This window comes from Prosopis cineraria, unplaced genomic scaffold, assembly GCF_029017545.1.
Source record: "Prosopis cineraria cultivar Desert tree isolate PC_DT_omini unplaced genomic scaffold, ASM2901754v1 PC3, whole genome shotgun sequence".
Classification (NCBI taxonomy): domain Eukaryota; kingdom Viridiplantae; phylum Streptophyta; class Magnoliopsida; order Fabales; family Fabaceae; genus Prosopis; species Prosopis cineraria.
In genome coordinates, this window is record NW_026555334.1 from 2,155,361 (window position 1) to 2,180,214 (window position 24,854).

Consider the following 24,854-nt stretch of genomic DNA (forward strand, 5'->3'; position numbering starts at 1 on the left):
CACTTTCAATTAAGCCACTGCATTGCCCTAGTCGTTTCTCCAACTTTGACACTAGGGTTTGCTTCTGGGAAATTTTCAAAAATTGGATATTTTTCTGGGAAAATGTGGGTAGGAAGTGGAATTATGTTTTTAATCCAATAAAATCTTTTGTTTTTCGTACTTTCCTTGACCCTAATCCCATCTGGTTTTTCTTGAGGGGTGAAAAAAATCACTTTCTATGGTTTATTTGCACAATTCGGGCTTTGTGCTAGCTCGGTGTTCAGCTCTCCGTTATAATCTTCGTGAAAATGAAAAGAAATTTCTGGTATGGATTAACCAGTTGTTACGGTACTCATTGACATCCGTTTGTTCAACAGAAGCTCTGCGAACAAGTAAAAGAGAAATGACTGTTGCAACAAGAGTAAATACTTGGCTGCACAGTTCCTTCTTACTTTCCTAGCAAATGAGAATTTTTTGGCTCTGATTAGTAATTAAGAATTTAAAATTCATTATTTAAGCAAAAATTTTGTACCTAAAAACCCTGTTGATACAGAGTAGAATTGCGAGCTTTCCAAATTCATATCAGGATAGTTAAAGAATAAACGGTTACTAATTTAATGGTTTTGTACTTGCAGCCAGGTTCAAGTAGAAAGTTACTTTAGCAATTTTATTTGGATTATTTAGATTTTTTACTAGTAATAAGCTGAAGTTTGTTAGCAATATGAATTGTTCATATCGGTAGTTTTTTTTTTTTTTTTTTTTTTTGCAAATTGATGAAATTGCTTTATTGACACTTCACTTAAAATATTTATGTTTAGCCCCTTTGTGGCATCACTTTCAACTTTTGTTTTTCTTTGTTGAGACGCTGAAATTATTACACTCTCTGCTTTAAACGCCTTTACAAAATTTTTAGAACAATCTCCAAGACTACAAATAATTGCAAATTCAGTATCCAAGAACTATTTCACGGACATTGAGTATTTCATTTAGAATAACATTGACTGTACCTGCCACTTATTGAATTTCTTTTGAATTTCTTTGGCCTCCCAAAATTATTTGATTCCGTAGACGTTGGGTCAAGATCTACCTAATTATAGTAGTAGATGTTATAACTTTTCGGTCCATGTTATCTGCTTTAATTTCAATTTTGTATTATGTACCATCAAAGCTATTTACCCTTGTTTCTTTATTCGATGTCATGCATGTCCTTTTAAGTAAATCTGTTAGTATTTCATGTAGTGTAACTTTTGACTTGTCCATGATGGTGCATCAAAAGTCATTACTTGAAATAAGCAAGGTTAATTGTGTTGATTATTTATAAAGGAGCATCTCTCCATCTTGCTATATATTTTTTTCAGGTATTGAACGAGAGATAGCATCTCTGCAAATGGAAGTATGTATTGTCAACAGATACATTTCTCTTTACTAGAATCGAGATGACTTTCTCTTTATTTCATTCTCAAAGCTTAACTGTGTTGTTAATTACAGGAGAAGAAGTTGGTGGCGGAGATTAAAAAAAGAAGCTAAAACTGGAAATGAGGCAAGTTTCTTTTCACTTAGATGTGTATGATCTTTCAATAAGTCATAGAAGCATATATCAAGTTAATTTAACATCAAGATTATGTCAATTGGTGTTAGTTTGGTCAATGTATATGTATAAGTGCTTTAAGTTCCTCTCGCAGAATTTTAATTTTTGGTCCTACTATCTGATGAGATCAAAGAAACCCACCAGACGAGACCATAAGCTATCCTCCATGAGAAGAACAGCAATAGATTTTCCTTACTAATTGGGCCTATTAGGAATATTTTTGCTTGTACTATGTTTGCATTTCTATACATTGATTAGCTTGTCATCAATGGAGGATGATTTGAAGTAAATAAAAAGAAAGGACTTAGAGATATCATAAATCACATATACGATAGATATTTATATAGAATAAAATATTAGGTCCTCTATTAGTTTTTGGCATATATTGTTTTTTTGGGTTCATAACAATGTGCTTGATGCAAATTTGACCTAGTAATACCAAGTAGTTTTATAAAACTAAAACTGCTTGATACAACAAAGAGGAAACTACAGGGTTGAGATGTTGTCCTACTAGAGAACTTAATCTATTAATAGAGCAGTACCCCAATTTATGACTGCAGGTTTATTTATGAGTACAATAAAACTTGATGGACAAAAAAAGACCTTTTTTTTAACATAATCACCTTCAAATGACCTGATTCTAGCTGTAAAAACTCTTATGCCAACTTAACCGCTATCCTTTAAAGGCATGCTCATGATGATGAATGGTTCAAAAGTGCACTTGTGACTACATTAGGAACCATGTTTAAGTGTGCCTATGTAAAAGTCATTTAGCATTAGTTGAGCATGTAAAAGTTAGGTGTCCTGTTGTAGTATTTAAGACATGTTTGTAAGTTAGAGATGGAACGGTTTTATCTATTAGTTCACCCCTTTTGTTTTATTTATATTAAGGGTTAGTTCTTTAAAATATCATCTTACAATTACCAATAAAATTGCATGTGTCCTCCACAACTTCCTTCTAAAAGCCCTTCTCTCTTCTTGAAATCTTTCTCTAAAATTCTTCTTATGATGTCGTTTAAACAATATATAAGTATATGTGGAGTTTGAGAAGAAAATATTTCTCATTGATTCAAAATTTTGAGTTACAACCAATAGACACACACATAGGTGAGAGACAAAACAATAAATACTAATAACTCCTAATAATCAACAATGATCCCTAATATCAGCCCTAATAATTAGGCTAAAATATTTACAATAAATTCAGATATTCTCACGCTCCCCCTCAAGTTAGATCATAGATGCTAATCATGTGATAGAACCTGTTATTTTCCTAAGACTTATATGAGGAAGACAAAGAAGGTGAATGACTCAAGTCGAAACACTTCGACTGGTCCAGATGTTTATCCTTCGGACCTTAGCAATAAGGAACAGTGATTTGTGATCTTGTGTTATGATTAGTATCTTTTTGGGCGGTATGGGCTATGGGAAAGCCATGCTGTAACTATTAGTAGTCTTTTGCTGGTATAGGGGGATATGTCTTGGTAATAGAACAGTGAGGGAGAGACTGGCCTCTCGAATGCCAAAAGTTGTGAGATCTCTATGAGTGTGCCTTATTCTGTTATTGCTGTATTTGGATTGTTAGTAGAGATTGGGTTTTGAACAAAATTAGTGAGTGTCAATTGTAACACTGATTCGATTCTCTTTTGGTTTATTAATATCAAAACCTCAGTATTTTCCCCTCATCTCACTCTATTATTGTAATTTTTTGCATTTAATACTCTTTATTTCTGGTTGGGTCACATTATCATGTCCAACTTGCTTATACAATTCTCAAATGCAGGTCTAAGTAACCTTTTAATTAAAACATTAGCTGCTTGCAATTTTGTTGGCAAATAAGTTAAACATAGAATTCTTTCTTCTACTTTTTCTCTAATGAAGTGTTGGTTTATCTCAACATGTTTAGATCTGTCATGTTGTATTGGATTTAAGGCCATGTTTATGGAAGCCTTATTATCATAGTAAAGCTTCAATGGTGAGTTTGCTTCAACTTTGTATTTCATTCAAGACTCGTTTCAGCCACAACTCCTCCGCTATTCCTTGGGCCAAAGCTCGTAGTTTAGACTCAACACTACTTCTTGAAACAACTCTTTACTTTTGGTTTCTCCATGTAACTAAATTCCCCCACACTAATGAACAATAGCCGGAGGTTGACCTTTGATCTTTATAAGTTTCACCCCAACTTGCATCAATGTAAACTTCAAAGGATCTTTGCTCATGTTTTCTGAAGAGCAAGTGATGTAAAACGAGAAGGGGAGAGGGAAGATAAAGAAGAGGAAGAGAGAGAAAGAGAAAGGAGGGGGATAGAGAAAGAAGGAAGGGAAGGATGAAACTGTCGGAAACTCTTATTCAATAATACTCAAAAGCTAAATACAAATAAAAAAACCTACCTTTGTTTATAGAGCTCTAAAAATAATAAAATAATAAAAATTAAATTTAAATCCCAAATCTTAAATCTAAATCTAATCTTAAAAATATTAATATCTAAGATAATAAAATAAATAATAAATCCTAATTCTAATGGATAGAATCCTTATTCAAATATCCCTAGTGGATAATCCTAATATCTTAAATAAATCATAATTATCTTAATTAACTATTATCCCATATTCCATTATTCTCCCCCGTTTGAAGAACTTATCTCCTGACGAGTTAAAATTGATGCGCAAATTAATTGGGGATGTATAGGCAGGATAAAATTTCATCCATGTGTGTAGATTTGAAAATCCTTTCCAACAAGTGAGGTAGTGACGAACTACATCTTGTGGAGGACAACATTGATTATTTGGAATCTCTAGAAAAACCTTTCTAGTAGACAAGATAATGTTGAAGCTTCCTGCTAAGTGACAAAACATTCTTAACAGGTGCAGTTTGTAAATGAGATGAATCAGTAGTAAGGTGAGGTTGGTTTTGACTGATCACAACTTGAGATGGTGCCCACTTGTACAAGAAGTAGAGGAGCTTTTATTAGAGTTTTTAATGGAACCCGTAGAGGTAAAGTTGCTGGAATGGATATACCGCTCTTATGGTTAGGCTCCACAAAGGTTACTATAGACTCCTCTGAATTTAAGGTAGGAGTTTCAACCTCTTACTGCCTGATTGCTTGTTTCTGCTGATTTAGCAATTCCAAAATTTTTTGAAAACTTTTCTTTATTTTTTCATATGAACATATACCTTCTTAAATTTGATGTTTCAATTCAGCGTTGGATTCAGCATTCGGCATTTGACTTCAGCTATTTGCCTTTCAAATTAGCATCAAAACTTTCATCCTCAGCAATCTTTCGTGCATATTCAACCCTACTACGTGCTTCATAACCACACCATTAGTCATATGTACACCAGTATTGTTGTCATTTTTCAATTAATTTCCTCTGGTAGCCTTTGCTATATTATGGATGTCTAACAAGTCGAGGTGGGGTGCTATAATAATTTTGGCACTCCCTGCATGAGCATTTATGATAATATTCTACATAAAATCATGAATATATGAATTAAAAATTACCTTTCAAATATTTTATATGATGATATGTGGCTTCAGGAGAGACTGAATTATTTTATGGATCTTAACATGAAAAGCAACATAAGGAAGGGAGGTGAAATCAGGCTTTGGTATCAAATTGATGTAAAACGGTAAGGGCAGAGGGAAGATAAAGAAGAGGAAGAGAGAGAAAGAGAAAGGAGGGGGATAGAGAGAGAAGGAGGGGAAGGCCGAAACTCTAGGAAACTCTTATTTATAGAGTTCTAAAAATGATAAAATAATAATAATTTAAATTTAAACTCCAAATCCTAAATCTAAATCTAACCTTAAAAATACTAATATCTAAGATAATAATAAAATAAATAATAAATCCTAATTCTAATGGATAAAATCCTTATTCAAGTATCCTTAATAGATAATTCTAATATCTTAAATAAATCGTAATTATCTTAATTAACCATTATCCCATATTTCATTAGCAAGTCTTTACCAGAGTAATTTCTAGACATCTCAAAATCCTATAGACTGCTGCCATATGACTCTTCATTAAACGGCTCATATATTGACTGACTACACTGACAGCAAATGCTATATTTGGCCTCGTATGAGAGAGACATATCAATTTTCCAAGGAGCTTTTGATATCTCTCCTTGTTAGTTGCTTCTTCCTTTTTTTAGCTTCCTCCTCTTCTTCTTCACCTTCCTCATTTACCTTAGGCTTCTTCTTCGGTTTCTTGAGTTTCAGTAGGTCTGCAACGAAGATACCTGTCTCTGTCAAGAGACCAAGTATATATTTTCTCTAAGAAACCTAGATTCCTCTTCTTGACCTTACAACTTCCATCCAAAGAAATTATTTTAACTTTCCAAGATTCTTGACCTCAAGTTCCTTGCCAAGGGTGTCCTTCACTCTCTCTTTCTCGTCAAGGTGATTTTCGGTGAGTATTATGTCATTAACATTGACAATAAGGATACATATCCTGCCTCCCTTGATCTTAACAAACATTGTATGATTCAACAGGGCTTGCTTGCAACCTTTAAACTTTAAGACTTTTGAGAATCTGTTAAACCAAACTCTTGGTGACTATTTCAAGCCATATATAGACTCTTTCAGTTTACAAACTTGTTTTTCCTTGTCTTTATCAAATCCAAGAGGTAGAATCATATAGACTTCTTCCTTAAACTCTCCATTCAAAAAAGCATTTTTAATGTCAAGTTGATAAAGGAGCCACTCAAGATTAGCTACTATAGACAACAAAACTCTAATATTGTTTCCATTTTGCCACTGGAGCAAATGTTTCTTCATGGTCTAAACCATATCTTTGGGGAAACCACCTTGCAACCAAGCTAGCTCTTAACTTGTCAAGGGCTCCATCAGCCTTGTATTCTGAGGTGAACACCCACTTGCAACTCACTGTTCTCTTTCCTTTAGGTAGCTAAACTAATTCCCATGCCCCTTTCTGTTCTAAGGCCCTTATTTCTTCCATAACAACACTTCATCATTTAAGGATGCTTAAGGCTTCTTGTATAGTCTTTGGTACCTTCACCTTATCACAATTAGTTACAAAGGCCCGATATTGGGGAAAAAGTGCATTGTATGAAACAAACCTCTCTATCAGATGAAAATTACATGAGCATAGTTTTTTCCTCAAAGCAATTGGAAGATCAAGATTACTTATGAGAATATTTTTATTCTCATAACATGAGTGTAGTTGCTTCCTCAAAGCAATTAGATTCACTTAGTTGTTCTATATCACCTGAGTCTCCATGAGTTTCTGCTTTAGGAGCTACCTCTGGTTTTAACTCTCTCGGTCCTTCGAATAACAAGTTGCTCACTATCTTTTGATCTCTTTTTTTGAGTGTAAACAGATAGTTTGTGGTCTTTTTGCATCTCCTCCTTTTTGCCTATGTTCCTCAAGCTATGGCATAAGAGGATATGTTGCTAGAAGGGTAGATGAAGTTGATGGCTTAGATGTTGGTGGCAGTAAAGGTTTAGTTGGTGCAAACCATGGCTCAAGAAGCACCAATTTTTTGTTAGGTTCTTGTTCCCAAGTTTGAGATTAACCTATGCTCTCCCCTTGAATTGAAGAATTGGGATAGAAAGGAGTAGCTTCACAAAAGGTGACATCAAGGCTAACAAATGTATGTTGTGTGTTTTGTGATAGGATCAAAACATTTATTTCCTTTTTGAGTAGGAGAATAGCTAAGAAATATGCATTTGGTAGGTGGCTCGAGGATCAAGTTTGGTGCTTTGGTGGTTATAGACAAAGGCTGTGTAACCAAACACACAAAGTGGAAGAGTAGTTTCAAGATGGGATATTGAGAAATTACTTTGCAATTAGTTTCAAGATAGGATAAGATCCGATCGAGCATATGATTGGTGAGGTAGGTTGTGGTTAAAATGGCATCCCTCCAATAAAACTTAGGTGCATTGCAGGTAAATATAAGTGCTCTAGCAATGTCAAGGATATGGTAATTTTTCTCTTAGCGTCCTATTTTGTTGGGGCACATGGGCACAAGAATTGGTTTGCGCAATACCATGCACCTGGAGGAAGGTACTATAGATTGGTTAAAATACTCGGCACCATTGTCAGTGTGTGAGACTTAGATGGTAGTATTAAATGGGTTTTGATCATGTTGAAGAAATTCATGAACATGGATGCAACCTTAGACTTGTTTCGTAAAAGATGAGTGTCGTCATCAATAAAGGAAATGAACTATGTTGCTTTAGTGTGACTAGGTGTACGAAATGGTCTCCACAAGTCACTATGAATAGCTGTAAAAGGTTTGGTAAGGATGTATTTGGCTCTAGGAAAGGACGTTCTATGGTGTTTGGCAAGTTCATACACTTTACAATAAAGTTCATTATCATTTAGGTTTGGACATAAGGTTGGAAATAATCGTTAAAGGTAATGAAAATTAGGATGGCCCATCCTCTTATGTCACAACATAAAATCATTAACTTTAGAGGTAGATACAAAATTACTAACAATTGGTGGTGAATTACCCGTTCGATCGATGATATCAAAATAGTAGAGTCCCTCATACTTCTTAGCACTTCTGATTATCGCTCTAGATGATAGATCCTGAAACAAACAATAGAATGGGAGAAATTTAGCACAACAATTTGATTCCTTAGTCAATTGACTGATGGAAAGTAAATAAAAATCAAGTTTAGGCACATAGAGTGCAAATTTGAACACTATAGAGTATGAAATTTGAATACTCCTTTTTCCCTCTAGAGGTGCAAAGAAACCATTTGCAATCTTCACTTTAAGCACAGGATGTAAGTGGTAAATAATTGATGACAACTAGTTATATGATCGGATGCTCCCAAGTCATCGATCCACACAATTGAATCTCAGGATGCCTTTAGTGCCTGAAGAAAACTCCCTCTTTTTACAACTAAGACCCTAGCTTATGCACATTAGCACTCCCATAACGATAAAAATATTCTCATAACAGAGAGAATCTAGAAAACAGAGCCCCATGCATGGAGACCTTATGCACAGAGAGTTGTAGAATAGAACTCAAAGCACATGACCAAGAAATGTTGAACAAAGACTCCTCAGACTTGGAGAACGTCATAATCTCATCGAAAATGTCACGCCATCAGTAGAGGAAGGTGTCACTATTAGTCTAGTCCTCGCATGCTCTTCCACGTGCTGCCCTGCACCTTTTGACGCCGAACATAGCTTTGGTGCATGTGGCTCACACGCGCCATTTAGGATTGGGTTGATCGAAGGCTGCTTGAGGTCCCTTTATGGGTAGTGAGATCCAAATCCTACTCCTTGCTAGTTTGGGTCTAGCATTAATGCACAAACCCTAGGTTCCCCCCCCTCTCTCTCACAGCTCTAATGCTATGTGGAGTTTGAGAAGAAAATATTTCTCAAAAGGTGAGAGACAAAATAATAAATACTAAAACTCCTAATAATTAGGCTAAATATTTACAATAAATTCATATGTTCCCACAGTATACTTCTTATGATGTCATTAAATAAAATTGCATGTGTTCTCCACAACTTCCTTCTAAAAGCCCTTCTCTCTTTTTGAAATTTTTCTCTAAAATTCTTCTTATGATGTCGTTAAACAATACAAGTGTACTTTGCATCCTAAAGTATTGATATTATGATGCTTAGTTGTTGTAAGATTCACACGGTGGTAATGTATCATCATGCCTTCTAATTTTTATTTCCAAAGGGTGTGTTGAGAATTTAAGAATTGGTGAGCCCTAAGAAGCTTGGAGATGCAAAATGCCTAAAGGAAAGGCTTGATAATATCTCGGCTAATCCAGGTAGAGAACAACAGAAGTCCAACTTGCATAACACTGAAGAATTATATGACATAAGAAAACAAAGAAGATATCCTATTCCACATATAAGACCTTGTAAATGTACTCTCAAGAAACCTTGTACCTCTCACAAGATCTAAGAACCAAATTCATATCCCTTGAAATCGTCATTATCAAGGTTCATCCCTCTTGGTTAAGTTTAGATAAATTAATTCACAAATTTTTGTATTGGTTTTACTATTTGTTTATGGAAATATAATTCAAAGAAATAAAAAATTTTAAATTCACATGTAATTTATTCCTCTTCATATTAAAAGTTGTCTAATAATGTACTGTACTTTATATGCTTATAACTTTTCACATAAATTTAGTTGTGGAGTTAGGTACCAAAGAAAGACAAGGCTTAAATTGGTAGAAATTAAACTAAAATAAAGTAAAACCCATTCAACCCTTTTTGCTTTCATCTAATGACACATTTTTGCCTGAAATGTGATGTCAAGGTGATACTTCAGATGCCACCTTGTTAAACACGTAATAGAAGCCCAAACACTGTCAGGATAACATGTATATGACATGTGAGAAGCAAGGTTAAGTTCGTAATAATATAGAAGAAATTCTGAAGTGGCTTAAAGCAGTAGCAATGGGGAAAAAATTAACCATTCAACCCTTTTTGCTTTAATCTAATGTCTCCATTTTGCCTGAAATGCGATGTCAAGGCATATCTTAGGTGCCACCTTGTCAAACGCATAACGGCTTCCCAAACACTGCCAAGATTACATGTTGGTGGTAAACAAGGTCAATATCATAATAATATGGAAGAAATTCTGAAGTGGTTCGCAATTTAGAGGTGTGAAGATATTAGAAGAATGCCAACTAATTTCTTTTTTTTTTTTTTGTGATTTTTTTTTAGGGTAGGGGCAGTTCGATGCATGCTTAAATGTAATGATGCTTTACTATTTTAGTAGCTGCCCTACTCGAATCAGTTGTGAATGAAACCTTGCTTTCTTCTTTCTTTGAAACTCTTTTTACAGCCTTCCTTTTCTCTTCTCTTTTCTTTCTCTTACTGAAGTCATCAATAGCTTACTTGATTATTATGTATGATATTAGCCATACGCAATCTTGATTGAACAAGTGTCTGGTTACAGGCAGCTACAAGAATCTTGGCTCGTCAGCTTGTTAGGTTACGCCAACAGATAACTAATTTACAGGGAAGTCGTGCTCAGATAAGGGGTGTTGCAACTCATACTCAGGTTGGAAGAGGAGCCTTGTTCTTATGATGATAACAAACTGCTTATTTTCTAATTTTTAGATTGTCCATATGTCTTCCTCAGGCATTATATGCAAGCACTTCAATGTCCACTGGGATGAAAGGTGCAAGTAAGGCAATGGCAGCAATGAACAAGGTACGTTTCATATCTGACTCGTCATTGTGTTGATTAAAACTCTTCAAGTATACACCTTCAGCCTACCCTCATCATGAGACATAGGGGTCAAAAGGTTCTTGACTATCATATACAAGGCCTACTTGAAGAAAGAGTCAAACATAATATGGACCATATATGTAATAGATAATTTCCTTTACTTAGCTCATAGTGATTTCATTGAAAGAATACTGTAATGTTTCAGATAGAACCTTGCTTTATACATGCGGAGAAAAACTTTCCTTAGAGCTTAATTATTGGAAGAAGACACCATATTTTTTATTTTTACCTTCAACACAGCCTCATGCTTTAAGTGTGAGGAAAGTACGTGCCCGCCAAACCTTATGCTAAAGTTTATTCTAATTATGAGAATGAGGGTAGCAAGGACTGAATTCTAAACCACTTTCATGTTGTCTTTAACAAATCAAAGAAGGCGAACTTTTTTTCATTCAACAACTGCCTATTGTGAATCATTCATAAGTTAATAATATTCTCACTTAAAATGCAAATCTTTGTGATTGAGCATCACATGCTAGTAGTTGGCCCGAAGGGGGGAAAAAAATCATATTGCCAGGGAGCTTTTGGTCAAAAAATATTGCTAGTGGTTTATTGTCTGAGCGCTTTCCCAGATCTGCTAAGACTTATATTAATTACATTGTAATCATTATCTTACTTCTCTTTTCAGCAAATGGAACCTGCAAAACAGGCAAAGGTGATCAAAGAATTCCAAAAGCAGTCAGCACAAATGGACATGACGGTAACAATTTTTTTAGCATATGTTCTGATGTTTTCCCATGCAGTTATGTTGTTGCATTAATGTTGGATGAAATAATTAAGATTATATCAGTTCTCAACATATACTATCCTATTCAGATTGATGACCTTTAATTTTGGGTTTTTTCAACCTAAAAAACCATAAACATGAGTGAGGGAGATAGAGAGAGGCTCTAGGTTAAAGCATACCTCTTCTTTTTTTTTTCCTCCCATTTCCCCCTTGACTCCATTTATTTATACAATATTTCAGAGGGAGTAATACAATTTTATGTTACAATATTCCACCGGTCAACTTATAATTACTGTTTAGTCCCCAGAGATCATGGCAATGAGTCCTTGATTCCATGAAACAAATCTGGCGTATAGAAGGTTAAGAATGTGGGTTCCTGCCCTGACAAAGGTTGCACTAAAAAGTGAAAGTGAAATGGGGGGAAAATAAACTGTTAAGACCATTCTGCCCCAAACAAAAAAAAAACGAAGTTTTTACATTGAACAAGCTTGTCGCAAATGTGAAATGAAGAGAAATTAAAATGTTACAGAAGACAGAGCACCGATTGAGCAATGTAAGAACATTGAAAAATTAACAAATAGAGATGTATAAATCATTGAAGGGAAAAACGAATGAAAGAAAGTTTGGGCAAATAAAATGTGACTTGGGCAGAGGGATGCACCACAGAATTATGGATTGATGCAAGAGCTTGTGACTTGGGCAATCTTGTTCAGAAACAAAAATGCAAACCTTTAATAAAAGAGGAGGCAGAACAGAAATGCTGCAAAAGAGTTGTTGCCATGACTTTGTTGAGTGAAAAAGGTTGGTCTTATTTCTTGATTAATTATGCTATGAGTTTATTGACCCTCCTCTTTACCTACTAATGGAGACTTAATAGTATGGGATATCAAGCACATTGAGTAGCACACGATGCTCAAAGGGGTATTTAAGTGGGTTAGTTCTCCCCCCTCAATAGTTAGCTTTTGAAGTAGGGTTTCTCATCCCACTTAGGCGTACCCATCACCCGCTTGCAAAGTAGAAGCTTTTATAAGTAAACAAGAACAAGCAGTTGCCTTGCCTGCCTGATAGATAGCTTGGGTAACCAAGCAAGCTCACCCAAAACCCTTTGAGACCAATTTCTTCAAATGTCTTTTATTATGTGAGTTTTTTTTTTTTTTGCCCTTTTTTCTGGTTCCATGTTATATTTATATTTTTTAAGGTGTCCAAGTGTGACTATGACTAGACTTGAGTCAACGTGGGAAGTCCATATTTGATAAAGTTGGAAGTTAATAATTAATATATAATAAAGTGAAAAAACTTAGAAAAAGTTTGAACTTTGAGATTTTGAGTTAAAATGTGACTTTTTTTTTGCATCTTGTCTATTTGTTTTCTCCTCTTGTTTTCAAGTAGTCGCTCCCTATTTTTAACGATATTATTGTGTTAAATGCAGATTGAGATGATGTCAGAAGCTATTGATGAAACTTTAGACAAAGATGAAGCTGAGGAAGAAACAGAAGAGCTCACTAACCAGGTGAATAAAACTCTGAATAGACAGTAGTTAGCTTTAATGTTGATAAAGAAAGTTAGTTAGCTAGCTTTCATAGTTCAGGTCCTTGTTTGCTTCACGGTATTTACTGTTTTGTTCATGCATGACAGGTTCTTGATGAGATTGGTGTGGACATTGCATCACAGGTTGGTTTTTAACTTAATGAATAATTATAGTCTGCTGTTTCTTTCGTACTTTTTCTGTACTTTGTATTACTTTAACAGTTGAGGTTGATTCTGATCTTTTCTGATGGCAGTTATCTTCTGCTCCAAAAGGTCGGATTGCTTCAAGGAATGTTGAAAATGTCGCTACAGGGTAAATAATTTTGCTATTCCTTTTTGAGAAGGCCTCTTAGTTATCTCCACCAAAATTTTGTTGGTTTTGTTTTGTTCTTACGCGCATTGTTCCAAGGGCTCGAATGACTGCATTATCAACTTCAAAAGTGATTTTGAGCAATCTGAAAAATGATTTATTGTTTAGAAATTGTATGAAAAGTAGAAATTATTTTATGTTTGGCTAATAATCATACAAAAAACTCTGTACGTGAAAGTATTTTTTAAAATTACTCAAAAGCTTTTCAAAATATTCAGAGGTCTGATTATATTCAGATTTATTTTTAAAATGCCCTTATTTTTATGTAACCAGTTGATCAATAGTACCTTTTAATGAAATAAAAAAAAAACTAATTTCGTCATAAAATAAGCTGAAAAAAGTGCCCTTATTTGATGCTGATTCCTGTACTTTTTCTCTGAATGCAAGCAGGGCTGAAATCCAAGATGTGGAGGAACTTGAAAAGAGGCTCGCTTCTCTTAGACGAATATGAGATAATCTTAAACGGCTTAGGAATGCATAAAATGGTATCTTTGCAAAACATCTATAAAATATTATGCTTTCTATGATGAAAACGGTACCGTTAAATGCTGATTTTACATTCATAAAATGGTTCTAAAGATACCTATCTAGATTGTTTATAGGATTTGGGGTTGGTTGTTCGTTCGCATATTAAATATGTATGTTCTGTTGTACCCAAAAATCTATATTCAGTTAGGCTTCCTGGGGTTCTTGCATGAATTTGCCCTCACAATCATATTCATAGCATCAAATCACCCTTTAAGATCTTTATACTCACTCATCCCACACGAATTCTCCCCTTATTAAAATTATCAAAAAAATTATGAAATTTGTTATGAGAGACTAAATAATTATTTATTTTTAATCACATTTAAATAAATGAATAAATGCACATAACTTGATTTATCATCTTTTTGCCTGGATATTTAATGTGGCCTTGTATTTAAAAAATATAGAGAGAGAGAGAGAGAATTGGCCATACCACTTGTTGGGACTTGAAAGAGTTTGAGAACATATAATTTTTATTGGACTTAAAAAAAACATGTGACTAAACTTGATAATACTTGATATGATTTAAAAACTTGTTAGAAAGAGGAAAAATACCTTTTAAATCAACTTTCTATCATTTGCCAATGGTTCAAGGCATAAAGAAGTTATAACTGCAACAGGTACATGCTCGATCCAATTTTATATTATACATGTTTGGATCCTTTGAAATTTCATTTTAATATTAGTACTCGAGATATTGGAAAAGAAAATAGTAGTAAGTTCATAATATCAATGACTCACTTTTCATATTTTGTTCAACATACAGGACACCAAACTACTAAATATTGAAACCATTCAATAGTAACATTGATTTAATATGACATCTTAATGAGTCAGGTATTAACAAGTTTTTTACGTTAAAAAAAGTCTAAGATGGTTACTAAAACTACACCCATTTATTGAGAGCACTTAGTTTAACTCATTAAGGAAGTTAAATCAACTTATTTTAAAATTTCGAGTCAACAATCCCACAAAACAGAAGTTTGAATTAATTTAAATAGGTGATAATACTCTCATATTTATTGAGCGATGAATTTATTAAAAAATAAAAACTATTCATTTTTTCACCAAGTACCCATCATCAACCTTGCCTAGTAAACTTGAGAAGTTGTCTTCAAATGTCTTCAAATCCAACTTTGTTCTGTTTCTAAATTCACATTCAAATTGTAACATACTTCCTCTGAACTACAATATAAAACATCTAAAATCATTGCTTGGTCCAAAATATAAAATATTAAATAACTTTTATATTTTTTTTCAATCATACCCCTAAATCATTTATTACTCTTTTAGAGAAAAAAATCATGCATTAAAATTTAATTACTATCATCAAGACGTGGACATTAAATTTAATTAACCTGGGTTGTAAACCATGAATTAATTAACTATGATGTATATTGTGATTTAAAGAGAGTAATGATTTTCAAAGGTCTAAACTCGGCACATGTGCACAAAACGAAACTATCAACAAGATAAATATATTTGTTCATAGCTTATAGCTTATTATATTATTTCCTCTAGCGGAAGAAGCCTAGGCTTTAACATCACTATAAACACAACCATACAAATAATACACGTACAAACTTGTAAAAACGGAAAAATCATCAATAAAAAGCACAAGTTGATCAAGTCACCACAATCCCCACAAGTCAAGAAATAATCTGAATGAATCAACTGATTTGGCTGAAAGAGGAATCTCATAATCACACAAATGAAAGATTCCTTCCGCTGACCGACCTCTTGATATACATACATACCTTAAAAACACTCGAAAAAGCCTCTGGCATAGGAAGCATATTCCAAAATCATATACACAAGATATCCATCACAATTGGGTGCCAGACACTGGTAATGCCTCAAACAGCGTACCGTTCAAGACCGGCGTAATAACTAGATGGACATTATTTCTTCTCTGTTGTTACGCCAACAACAACATTGCTCACCTGGGACATTTTTAAGGATTGAAAGAAATTGTCAAATTCATAAGGTGAAACACATCCAACAAAAAGAAAGGAAAATATAGCTTACCAATTTCCCACTTGCATCAACAGACATGGGATTTTCCACCACAACAGTTTGGCCTTGAGAATGGGGCATCGACTGAGATAAGAAATAAAATAAGATGAATCTTAGTTCGATACAAGCACAGTAAACTTTCAACACGTTCCTAGTACGAATAATCACAAAAGAGAACAACCAACCGTTGAAGTAGAAGGTGCTGTTCCAGAATTGGTTGTTCCATTTGGTCTGTGGACAGGATTGGGAACCCTTCCATTGGTCCTCTAAAAAAGACAAATAGAAGAGGTGAACAGATCAGCTAAAGTGCATAAAACATAAAATACATGATAAATGCCTAAGTTCCCTTATTAAACCTCCAAAATGAGGACTTGCATCATTTTTAAACATCTCAAAAGGGACCTTTTTTTTTTGGGCGTTATACTAAAATAAAAGAGTAGGAACTTGCAGTGAATATTTTATCCCTATATTTTCCTATTTTCCCCTACCTATGAGGTCCCAAATCGAGGTTGCCCGTATAACAAGTAAACAATGATAAGGAGAGAAAAGTTAAAACATAAAATCAATAGACACAATCCTTTATTTTTGTGATCTTAGTGAGGAAACAACCCAAAAACCAAAAAAAAAAAAAAGAAAAAGAAATGGAGAATGAAAACAATCTAATGTTTATGGTACAAAAAGGTGACTCAGAAAATAATTAAATGTGATCTTCATGATTGAAGAACCTAGAAATTTCTCAATACCAAGTTACCAAGTAGAGCTGAAACCATAAGGAAATACAATGTACCATCTCTTCATATGAACAAAACTAGTAAACAAAATAACAATTGCTTCTCCCTTTCCCTCAATAAACTCCCAAGCAGAGATAGCTCGCAACAATTCTTAGTATTCTTGTCCATTCAACAATTGCATCTTCCTTACCCAAAGTAGGAATACAGTGCAAAATTTGCTTATTCAACCTTTTATACTACAAAATCTGAGTGTAACACCAGAAAGATTATCATTCAGTCAAGAAAATTTTCACAGTAAAGTATACATGATTTCGATGATTCCCCTAGATAGAAAAACTGAAGTATACTTGATGAGACGCAAGATTTTGTAGCTTAAATTTTCATCTTTATTGTTCATTTTAGTCATTATTCTGTAATCTGTATCTCAATAATACTAGAATAAGCATGGAATCTAGACCCTGAAATATACATCCAAACACTTATAATCATCCAGATCCATTACATGAGGGAGAATGCAGTAGCCATGGAAAAAAATATATATATTGTGAGAATAATTAAATAGATATATATAGATATACTAGATGGATTCATTCCATAATTATAGAGATTTGACAAGATAGGGTCAATAGGGTTAATATTTGTTTTTTATTTCCTTTTATGAATGATTGTTGCAACTTGTATATATGCTGCCAATATTCTTGAATAATATTGATTGAGGTTTCTGGCTCATAAACACTGCATGGTATCAAAGCTCTCAGACACCGACCTCAACCACTCAGATGAAGAAGACAAAACCACGCAAGAGTCCAAATTGTGCACTTAGCCCTCCACATTCAGGGGTTTTGGTGCCAAGACAGACTCAAAAACAACCCCAAATGGCGGAACTCCCCTTGGGTTGAGTTCTGCCAAGGGGACGTCTCTGCTACATGTGTCCGAAAAATTCAATAGGACCAATTATGTTGAGCAGGCCCAAAGTATTCGACTAGTTGTTGGAGGTCATGGAAAGCTAGGTTTCATCTCAGGTACCTCTAAACCTCCAAACACATTAGGCTCGGTTGCTTTAGTAAAATGAGAGACTAAAAATTCTTTGGTAGGCTCTTGATTAGTCAACACCATGATTCCTCAAATTAGACGATCATTTATGTTCCTCCCGACAGCACGGGATATTTGGGATACAGTCAAGGAGTCCTACTCAATGATAAAGATGGTGCTCGAATTTATGATCTCAAGACTCAAAGTTGGCAAATCAAATAGGGTGTGCGTGATCTCACTAAAGTTTGGTTGGGGTTAGTTTCAGTGTGGCAAGAGATTGATCTCATTGTAGAAGCTGAGTGGTCCTGTCCTAGTGATGTAGCACGATACAAGAAGCTTATTGAAGATGAGTGACTATTTCAATTCTTGGCTGGCCTTCATCAATCATTAGATGATGTCCGTAATCGCATTCTGGCTCGCTCTCCACTACCATCTACTCGTGATGCATTTGCTGAGGTTTGTCATAAGGCTTCTCATCGCAAGGCGATGTTACTCAGACCTTTCTCTACTCCTCCCTCATTGAGCCTTCTGCCTTAGGGAGCAGATAATCTAATCAAGGCTAAAAGGACTCAAAAGGGAAAATTGTGTGAGAGCATTGCAAAAAGACAGGCAACTCAAAGGATAAATATTGGAAACTCCACAGAAAACCACCTGACTGGAAACCACGTAAAGGTAAATCTTGTAGCTATCAAACTACTTCTGATTCTACTCCGGACAAATCTAGTCCTACTCCAAACAAATCTAGTGCCTTACCCACCATTGATAAGGACCAGTTATATAAGCTTCTGGAGATGCTTCATACCTTACAATCCAACCAATCACCTTCTATATCTCATAATGCTTCTATTGCCAAGCAAGTAATTCTCACTTTGCATTCAATGTATGTTCCACTAAATCTCGGTGGAATGTTGATTCCGAAGCCTCAGATCACGTCACTGCAAACTCCACTTTGTTCATCTCATACTTTCATCGCAATGGCCATGAAAAAATTGATATGGCAAATGGTATCTCCCCTCCCATTGCAAGAAAAGGTAGTATGACTATTTATAAATTTCTGCACCTTGACTCTGTCTTCATATACCCTGTCTTGCTCGCAATTTATTGTCTATCAGCAAGTTAACTAGACATGCCAAATGTAGGGCTCACTTCTTCTCTACTCACTGTATTTTCCAAGATCTCTCATCAAGGAAAATGATTGGCAGTGTTGAGAAGTGTGATAGGTTCTACTACAACCTTAATGAATCAACCATGAGTAATATATGGTCTCGAATCTACTACAACCTTGTGTCTACTTCTAAACAAACTAATCTTTTATTATGGCATAAAAGAATGAGTCATCTCAATGTCCAATATTTGAGTCAATTGTTCCCTCAATTTTCATCTAATAAAATTTATAGTTTCATTGCGATATTTGTGAATTGGCCAAACATCATCGCTCTTCTTTTCCGCAGTCTAAATATAAGCCCTCTAAACCTTTCCTCATTCATAGCGATGTATGGGGTCCATCTTGTGTCTCTAATCGAACTAGAATCAAGTGGTTTGTTACCTTTATTGATGTTCATACTCATGTGTGTTAGGTGTATTTAATGAGAGATAAATCTAAGGTACACTCTATCTTTATTGAATTCTATACCATAACCAAGTCTTTAGGTAACTTCTTTAAAACTCAAGGTATCATCTATAAACTTTCTGTGCAAATACACCTCAACAAAATTGGGTAGCTGAACACAAAAATAGACACTTGCTTGATGTTGCCCATGCTCTTATGTTTACCACAAATGTGCCAAAATATTTCTGGGGGTATTGTTATCTGTAGTGGCCAATCTTAAATGGCCTTTACACCAACTGGATGTCAGAAAAACCTTCCTAAATGGAGAGTTGAAATGACCCTGCCTCCTAGATTTGATAAAGGAAGGGAGAGTTAGGTATGTATATGTAAATTAAAGAAATCCTTATATGGGTTGAAACAGTCTCCAAGAGTGTGGTATGATAGATTCTCAAAAGTCCTAAAGCTACAAGGCTACAACCAAAGACTATCAGATCATACTAGTTCATTAAAGTAGAGGAAAGTAAGAAGTGTGTCCTTATTGCATATGTTGATGATATAAACATCACTGGTGATCATAGTGAGGAAGTGGCAAGAGTAAAGGCTATTTTGGGAAAAGAAGTCAAGGTTCAGGGCCTCAGCTGTTTGACGTATTTCTTGGGAATGGAAGTTGCAAGATCAAAGCAAGGCATTTATGTGTCTCAAAGGAAGTATGTACTTAATCTCTTAAAGGAGACAAGTATGTTGGGATGTAAACATGTTGAAACCCTCATTGTTGTTCTAAGGAAGAGGCAAAAATCCAAGAAAGAAGAAGGCAGTTCAGAGGAAGAAGACGACCATGTTGAGGAAGAGAAGGACAAAGAGAAAGAGAAGCCAACGGATAAAGAGAGATACTAGATGCTTGTTGGAAAACTTATCTATCTATCACACACACGACCTAGCATAGCATTTGCTATGAGTGTAGCTAGTCAATATATGTGTGAACCAAAGGAAAAACATATGGAAACAGCATACAGAATCCTAAGGTACCTAAAGGGAAACCTGGATGAGGTTTACTGTTTTAAAAGCATGAACAGAGGACTATAGGAGTCTATACAGATGCAGATTGGGGTGGACATCACTTAGATAGGAGATCTACTTTAGGTATTGCTCATTTGTGTGGGAAAGTCTGGTTACTTGGAAAAGTTAGAAGTAGAGAATTGTATCCAAAAGTAGTGCTGAATCCGAGTTAAGGGCACTTGCTCAAGGCATAATGGAAGAATTGTGGTTAAAGGAGGATATTGGAAGAAATCCACGTTCAGCTTGATCTAGCTCAAAAACTGTATTATGATAATAAGGCTGCCATAAGTATAGCATTGAATCCTATCCAACATGAGAGATTCAAGCATGTAGAGATAGACAAGCACTTCATCAAAGAGAAGGTGGAAGATGGAATCATATGGCTAACTTTCCTAACAACAAATATCCAAGCAGCAAACATGTTGACGAAAGGACTACACAAACCCGAGCTTGAAAGTTGTATATGTAAGTTGGACATAATTAGCATCTATGATCCAACTTGAGGGAGAGTGTGAGAATAATTAAGTAGATACACACACACACTAGAGGGATTCATTCCATAATTATAGAAATTTGATAAGAGAGGTTCAATAGGGTTAATATTTGTTTTTTATTTCCTTCTATAAACAATTCTTATAACTTGTATATATGCTGCCAATATTCCTGAATAATATTGATCGAGGTTTCTGGCTCATAACCACCAACACATATATATATATAGAAAGTGTGATTGAACACAGAGAAACAATCAATTCTGGAAATTTGTTACATGCACCTGACTGCAGGAAATCACCTGAATATTTAGCTAAAACAATATCACATGATCAAGGAGCACAAAGCGAACTATATTTAGCAGCCTGAAGGTAAACATTAACTTGCTTCTATCACTTGCTGAGTTGCTATACACTTACACTAGTATCAGTTATATACTGACAAACTGCACATCTGACTGATGTAGCTCCATACGGATACATTAGAGTTGTCCGGCAGTTCCCACAGTGTATATGGGCTTTTTATGATGCAGACAAAAAAAAGCCAACAACAGAATATTAGTTAGAATCCAGACACAAATAAATGACCGATAGCCATCAATTTATTAAAACATTCCAAAGAATTAATAATTGAATGACATGAGATGAATATGGGGGAACCAACAAAACCAACATTGCATAAGCACCAAATATTGTAGCAAAAGTAGAGGAATTCAAAGAAAATGATCAGCATTACTTTCATTTGTAATTCAAATACATTGATAAATACAAACTAGACTTCCACAGCTAAGGCAAAACAAAAAGTGAAATATTACACAGGGTGCAGATCAAAAAGTATATGATTACAAAATAACTACCAACTAGCTTCTCAATCTATAATTAAACATAAGCTTTTCTTCCCCTACATTTTAAGTTCCATAGCAACCATTCAAACATGGAAAAACAACATCACAGCCGTTTGGTACGAAATGGGAATGAGAAAGGGAATAGAAATGGCAAAACTCTCTCCCATAAACATGGGAAGTTCTCTCTCCAAGAAAGTCATTTTACCGTCAACCAAACACAACCAAAGTAGTTTCCCTCACCTTTTTCCTTTCACCGAATCCTTTTTCACGTAACAAACGCAGCATAAGATCAAAATATTTTCCAAATCATAGACGAAAGACAAGTATGGAGATATGTAGAGGGTCAACATATTTCAACATACTCAATGATCAAGCATACAATTAAAACCAACATCACAGTTGAAATATCAAAACATCATAAATGCCATCAAGCAAATTAAATTATCAAAGCACAGTTCTTAAAAATAGATAAAGGAATACTAAAACATATCCAGCAACATACAACTCTATTGCACCTGGTGCAAGGTTCACAGTATGACAGCAAGAGCATCTAACACTTGTAGCTCCCCGTGTGTACATCAGCAATGTCCTACAACCTCCACAACAAAGTTGAGACATTTCCATCCCTAGGATCATAAGAAAATTGCGTTTAGAAGAAAGAATCCAATTAAAGTCTGATCACATGAATACTCTTATCTTGCCTACAGAATGTTAGCCTATAGTTTCTACATTAAGCCTATAACATGCACCCAGAGTCAATAATCAGCATAAAACGCAAGCGCAAAGGATGTAAATCAATATTGAAAGGGAATATCACTCAATCTCATTTATATAAAAACTCTTGCAAAGCTCAATACCTAACCTAGAGGCGAGTACATGTTATAACTCCTGAAATGTGAACAGGCACACAAATGTTTCAAAGGAAAGAAAAGATTCAGTGTAATATAAACCAATTATTGATCAGAAAGGAATCATAATTTAATTCAGCAACAGAAAGAAATACAAGTAATTAGAGGACTTTTCTTTTATTCTTTTTTTTTTTTTTGGTTTTTCTTTGCATTCAAAAGTAACAATACTCAATGACAATTAATTCTTAATTCTTAGAGCATTATTTGCAAGTTGGTTTGATTTGTGGACTCTAGTTCCCCAGTTGGGCTGATTTCAATTAACTAGTTCTTAACACTTTCTCATTAGTGACAAAATATACCTTATAAGCTACCCCAAAAAAAATATAGATACAGTTGTATTGCAACACTTAGCATCAATAATCTCAGCTGAAACAGATTGAGCTGAAGTTCTTTAGTAACAGACATGCCACTACCATTTTTTCCTTTTTTGCTGTCACTGCTACCATCAACATTTTAAGTCAAAGTTTTCACACCTGACAGTTTACAAGGTATTTAAGTTTCACCATGCAGTGCTGCAACGATTTAACCATTTTAAAATAGTGTTATAATGCCAAAGAAGAATTTAAATACCCCTGATGCTAATTTCCTAGAAAGCGAGACATGCATAACCTGAACCTATTTTTGGTTTATACTAGAATCTCCTATTTATTCACAAATATAAAAAAAATGAAATAGTGGCAATAATCAAACATACAATGTCATATAAAGAAATTTAAATTATCCTCAACAGTGTCTGGAAACCTTTCACGTGCAATTCATTTTTGACATAAAAGAGTTTATTTTCAATATTCTTTGTCCCCTCATCAAATCAGCATCAGTAATCAATTAGAAGAATCAACATAGAACCACATTTTTTCCATCATAGACTTCCATATCCAGTAACTCATTTTCCTCTCCCTCAAATGTACTAGTCTACAAAGTCCAAAACAAAATATCACTATGAGAACTAGAAATTAAATATGTAATCCACACAAGCTATCACTTAATTCAATCTATTAGGCATACAGCAAGGCTACAAAAGAAGCTTACCAGGTGGAGGAACAGAGGTAATTGCGTTGCACAATGCACAGCAAACATTAGTTGCCCCCCTAGGGTAAAGCAAAACGCTCCTGCACCCACTACACACAAGCTGACTCTGCATAGCTGCAAATCACAGACCTTTACAATCATCAGGAGGTCAACCAAAATAAAGAAATAAAGATGTAGCCCTTCACTATGAAATTAATCTAATCCTGGTTGAACCGATATTAAATTTGATAAAACACCTAAATCCTTATAAAGCCCTACAATGAAACCCCCCGCAGAAATCAAATATGAGACAAGCATGGTTGTTGCCGCTAATTACAACGAATTTTGATAGGTAAATAGAAAAGGAATGAGGCACCATAATGCTGCCAAATATTCCGATTTCCATGTCAACAGAAAACATTTGTTTGCTGGCCAGGCAAATTTCAACGAATCCAGAATTTGGAAATTTCATCTTGTTATGTCAAATAGCCTGAGCATTCAAAACTTAACACCTGATACAGAAAGAAAGAAAAGTGCCGATTGTTTTCTTGTGTAACACACCAGAAAAATACCCACCACATTACCAATAAAAAATCACCAACTTACCTAACCATGGAGAGATTCAGAGATCGAAGAATACCTGTGGAACGAAAGAAACTCCTCCAGCAGAATCAAGAAAACGAAAGATGGCCCTATTGAACCCTAAGACTTACCAATTGAGAACAGAGATTCCCAAATAATGTCTTCCGTAAAGGAAAAATCGATGCCAAACTGACGATAATATGGAGGGATGAATTAGATTGTTGTCTCTAATCTCTGTATTTTTTATCTTCGGCCAATCAATCTCTGTATGTTAGCTGTGATTGAAAGGAGAAGCTTTCAGCGAGACGAAGGAAACGAAATCCACCAATGCTGTTCCTACAACGAATACTTGACCATCAAGTCTAGACAAGCATTTGTCAAGAAGACGAACGCATGGATTTGGAATTTTCCAGACTTCTTTTTTTAACCCCAACCAACACCCAATCTTTTGATTTGACTCTTTTTCAGTTGACTATATTTTATCTTTTGATACGTTAACGCGTTTTTAGTGTTTGCAGGGGTCACGCGTTTTGTTAATTAGTTATAATTATAATTATAATTATAATTAATATAATTTATAATTATAATTAGGAATTATAAATATAAAATCATAAAAATATAAAAAAATTAATTAATCATTTAACCCTACAATTTTCACATACTTAAAATTTTAG

General features: G+C 34.7%; 1 protein-coding gene and 1 pseudogene across 2 annotated transcripts; one reads left to right on the forward strand and one right to left on the reverse strand.

The window, feature by feature from the left end:
• The first annotated feature begins 217 nt into the window (after nt 1-217).
• LOC129307312 (vacuolar protein sorting-associated protein 2 homolog 2-like) lies at nt 218-14,149 on the forward strand (annotated as a pseudogene).
• A 1,292-nt stretch (nt 14,150-15,441) lies between these two features.
• On the reverse strand, nt 15,442-24,630 carry LOC129306290 (protein LSD1-like). Of its 2 annotated transcripts, none has more exons than XM_054946793.1 (7): nt 24,239-24,630; nt 23,620-23,733; nt 22,198-22,308; nt 21,258-21,355; nt 16,164-16,244; nt 15,991-16,062; nt 15,442-15,905 (listed from the first exon to the last, which is right to left on the reverse strand). In XM_054946793.1, the coding sequence occupies exons 2-7, from the start codon at nt 23,729-23,731 to the stop codon at nt 15,864-15,866; spliced, it is 516 nt and encodes a 171-aa protein (XP_054802768.1). In that variant the 5' UTR covers nt 23,732-23,733; nt 24,239-24,630; the 3' UTR covers nt 15,442-15,863. The 2 variants fall into 2 exon arrangements, with proteins under 2 accessions (XP_054802768.1, XP_054802767.1); XM_054946792.1 differs by having other exon boundaries at nt 24,312-24,629.
• Nucleotides 24,631-24,854: the final 224 nt, after the last annotated feature.